We start from the raw sequence: 3,479 nt of genomic DNA, 5'->3' as shown, positions 1-3,479 counted from the left end.
CGATATCATTATCAAGCTCGAATCGAAATCGAACCATGATGCAGAGTAGATCTATCATGCTGATAATCTAGAGACCAACCAAAATTGACCTCGAATCAATTCGAGGGCTCGAGCCAGGATCGGGCTCAAACCAAGATCACGAGCTCGAGTCGAAATCAAGCTCAAACCAAAATCGAGGGTTCTAAGCAAGATCGAGCTCGCAGACAAAAGCTGTTGCAATCCCACTAGAGAGAATCTTGGCAGAAATTGTAGAAAAGCTGACTTATCATGGGTCTCCCACTGAATGTTTATTTTATTATGCTTAGAGCCAAATCCCTCCACTATAAAAGGGCTTGGTTACCATTTCTGTAAAATAAGTTTTTTTTCCAGGCTTACATAGTAATAAAAGCGCTATATTCTTCTACAGTAAAGAATCGTTCTTTCAGATTTCTTAAATTGATTCTATTTGTTGAATCCTAAGATTAATTGTTCCTCACAACCTTATCTACCTCGCATTCTCTGCAATCTATATTTACATTTCTATTTATTCTTACATTTTGTGTTAAGTTACGCCACATATCCTCGGAACTGCGTATAAATTCAACTCTATTCATTTTTCGGGTAAACAACTATATACTTATGGTGTAAGAAAATGTTGTTAAAATAATTTGCTCTTCTATATAGCAGATTTTTCAGCATCTTTTCCAAGTTATCAGTCAACACTTATTATAGATAGTCACCTACAAGTGTTTATAGCGTACTTTAAATAACTTGATGGTAATTGTTTCAGCTATTGCAAGCTTCTTCAAGATTTTCGTTCACTTTCTAGTTAATTGAAAGATTAAAAGGAAGCTTTACATCTCATTTTTAGGACTTTTATTTGTTCAATTACAATTTACATATTCTCTTTCTTATTTTTTTTTGATTAAATGAGTGACTTTTTAACTCGTATAATAATTTGTTATCCTAATTAACTGATTGGCAAGAGCCCCCAAAAAGGGGGAAAAGAAGAAAAAGAAGAAGAAGCAATTGGTTTGTATCTGCTACTTAATTACCTAATCAACAATATCTCGACATAAAATTGGCTTTGCAATCTTCAACTAATGCACTGGAAAGAGTGAAAAGGTTATTATTACCTAATCCATATATATGATCAACTCCTCTTATACCGAATCATACACTCTGAAAAAGTGTTGAAATATCTCTCCATTTTAAGCATATATATAGACACAACCAATTCGTTGTATGCATCAAATTCCAAAGAATCATTTTTGAACCATCAAACGCCAAAAACATCTCTTTTCCATCAATCTTTCATGGCAACTTCTAAATCCAAACATTTTCAACTCAAAGCCATCTTTACATTCCTTCTCGTTCTAGCACTCACAATCACCTCCACCACTGCGCGTAGAATCCTCGACGAGGAGCCCACTACTCCCACCGTTGCTCCAGAAGCTCCTGATACAGACGAGGCCCCAACAGCTTCAGGGGCAGTTGTAGGTACAGGCGTTGCAGCTCCTATCGGTGCAGGAGCGGCTCCTGGTGTTGCAACTCCCGCTGGTGTAGGTGCTGGTATCGTAGCACCTACAACTCATGTTGGTGCAGGTGCTGGTGTTGCAGCTCCTGCTGAGGTAGGTGCTGGTGTTGCAACACCTGCTGGGGTAAGTACTAATATTGCAGCACCTACCGGTGCAGAAGCTGCAGGTGTTACAGCACATGTAGGTAGTGCAGGAGCTGCAGGTGTTGCAGCACCGGTAGGTGGTGCAGGTGCTGCAACTGCTGCGACAGCTGGTGAAGATGATCATATATTTTCCTTTTTCATGCATGACATTCTTGGAGGATCAAACCCTTCAGCAATAGCAGTAACTGGCATTGCAACAAACCCTTCACTGAGCGGACAAGTACCCTTCGCAAAGCCAAATGGTGCAGTTCTAGCAGTCGACAATGGTGTCCCAGTAAACAGCAACAACAACGGAATCATCAGCAACAACAACATCCCTTTTCTCACAGGTCTAAGCGGAACCACTTCTAACGTTATTCAAAACAACGGAAACAACAACATCATTGGTGGAGGTTCTGGTTTCCCCGCCTTAAACATGGCTCAGTTAGGATCAGGAATCACGTTCCAAAAACTCATGTTCGGTACACTGACAGTGTTCGACGACGAATTAACAGAAAGTCATGAACTTAACTCTGGCCTAGTTGGTAAAGCACAAGGATTTTACGTTGCGAGTTCAGAAGATGGAAATAGTCAGACTATGGCTTTTACAGTGATGTTTCATAGTGGAAGCTATAGTGATAGCCTTACTTTCTTTGGAGTACACAGGACTAGGGTTTCGGAATCACATCTTGCAATAATGGGTGGAACTGGAAAATATGTGAATGCAAAGGGATTTGCTACTGTCAAAACATTTCCAGCTGCTAACCAACAAGAAACTGATGGTGTGCAGACTCTGCTTCATATTACTGTCTATCTTGCCTACTAGTGTGTTGTAGTAATTTATATTGCTTTGTTGTATTGTGCTTTATTCAGAGATTTGTATAAGATGTTTGAAACTTTGTGAAAATTTGTTGAAGTTTATTCTTTTGTTCCACGATACTCAAAGAACTGAGCCTCAAAGATCCCTTATGGGACCACCAAATGTTGTTCCCAATTTCCCATTTTAATAGCCCTAATCATCTTAGAAATGGCACGGTAAGCTGCTAGAATTAAGCAATGTGTCTTTAATTTCCGTTGTCCCGTTTAATGTTTTCGAAAATGTCCTAAATACTCTTGAAATTAAGATTTTTAATTTAATTTTTCAGGACAAAACAAGTTTGGTTAATCCCTAAACGTAGTTCTAAAAATGGCTGTTTGTGCACTTCCCCCTATTTATCGAGTAAGAATTGAGATGGGCTGTCCGTGGGCTGTTTACTAAATATAGACTGGAATTACGTAACAGTCATTAGGTGAAGGCTAGGCCCATATCATATACTGCATGTTTATTTAAAACTCATATTCCACAACACCTACTCCATACTATCTAGTTTTTGATATGGACTCTTGACTGAACAGGAAGTTCAAGATGTTAAATCAGATTCATATAGTAGACATGATAAAAGAAATGGTAGAAAAACTTAGTTTAATAAGAAAATATCAAATGAAAACTTGACCTTTGTATATTTTAGTAATTTGATTTCTTGAAAGTTATGAAAATTGGATAAACTGTACTTGTGTATATTCTATTAATTTGATTTCTTGGCATTGTTTGTAAAGAAACAACGCCAATATTTAGAAAACATTCCAGAATAAAAATTGTCAGACGAATTCGGAGCGAACGAAATATCTTATTTTATTCCTTTAAATGTAGTTATGAGGTGCTCAAGCAGGGGAGGAAGTGTATGCGATCTGGGCTGTTTCTCTTTTGATTATGAATCTTTGTCGGTACAAATGATTTATGTCTGTATTCGGTGTTTCCTTGAAATTGGTAAGGCGAAATGAGACAACCCTAGCCCATTGA

The 3,479-nt window shown here is 38.0% G+C and overlaps 1 protein-coding gene across 1 annotated transcript; it reads left to right on the top strand.

The window, feature by feature from the left end:
* The first annotated feature begins 1,220 nt into the window (after positions 1 to 1,220).
* LOC107827073 (dirigent protein 25-like) lies at positions 1,221 to 2,560 on the top strand. Its single transcript, XM_016654135.2, has one exon. The coding sequence runs from the start codon at positions 1,296 to 1,298 to the stop codon at positions 2,463 to 2,465; it is 1,170 nt and encodes a 389-aa protein (XP_016509621.1). The 5' UTR covers positions 1,221 to 1,295; the 3' UTR covers positions 2,466 to 2,560.
* The last annotated feature ends 919 nt before the right edge of the window (positions 2,561 to 3,479 follow it).

The sequence above is a fragment of the Nicotiana tabacum genome, chromosome 9 (genome assembly GCF_000715075.1).
Source record: "Nicotiana tabacum cultivar K326 chromosome 9, ASM71507v2, whole genome shotgun sequence".
Lineage (NCBI taxonomy): Eukaryota > Viridiplantae > Streptophyta > Magnoliopsida > Solanales > Solanaceae > Nicotiana > Nicotiana tabacum.
The sequence above is the reverse complement of the archived record's forward strand: the minus strand, read 5'-3'. Positions and strand labels throughout refer to the sequence as shown.

What these genes read in the sequence shown, in the direction of transcription:
- LOC107827073 (XM_016654135.2), top strand. Translation starts at nt 1,296, where the DNA reads ATGGCAACTTCTAAATCCAAACATTTTCAACTCAAAGCCATCTTTACA.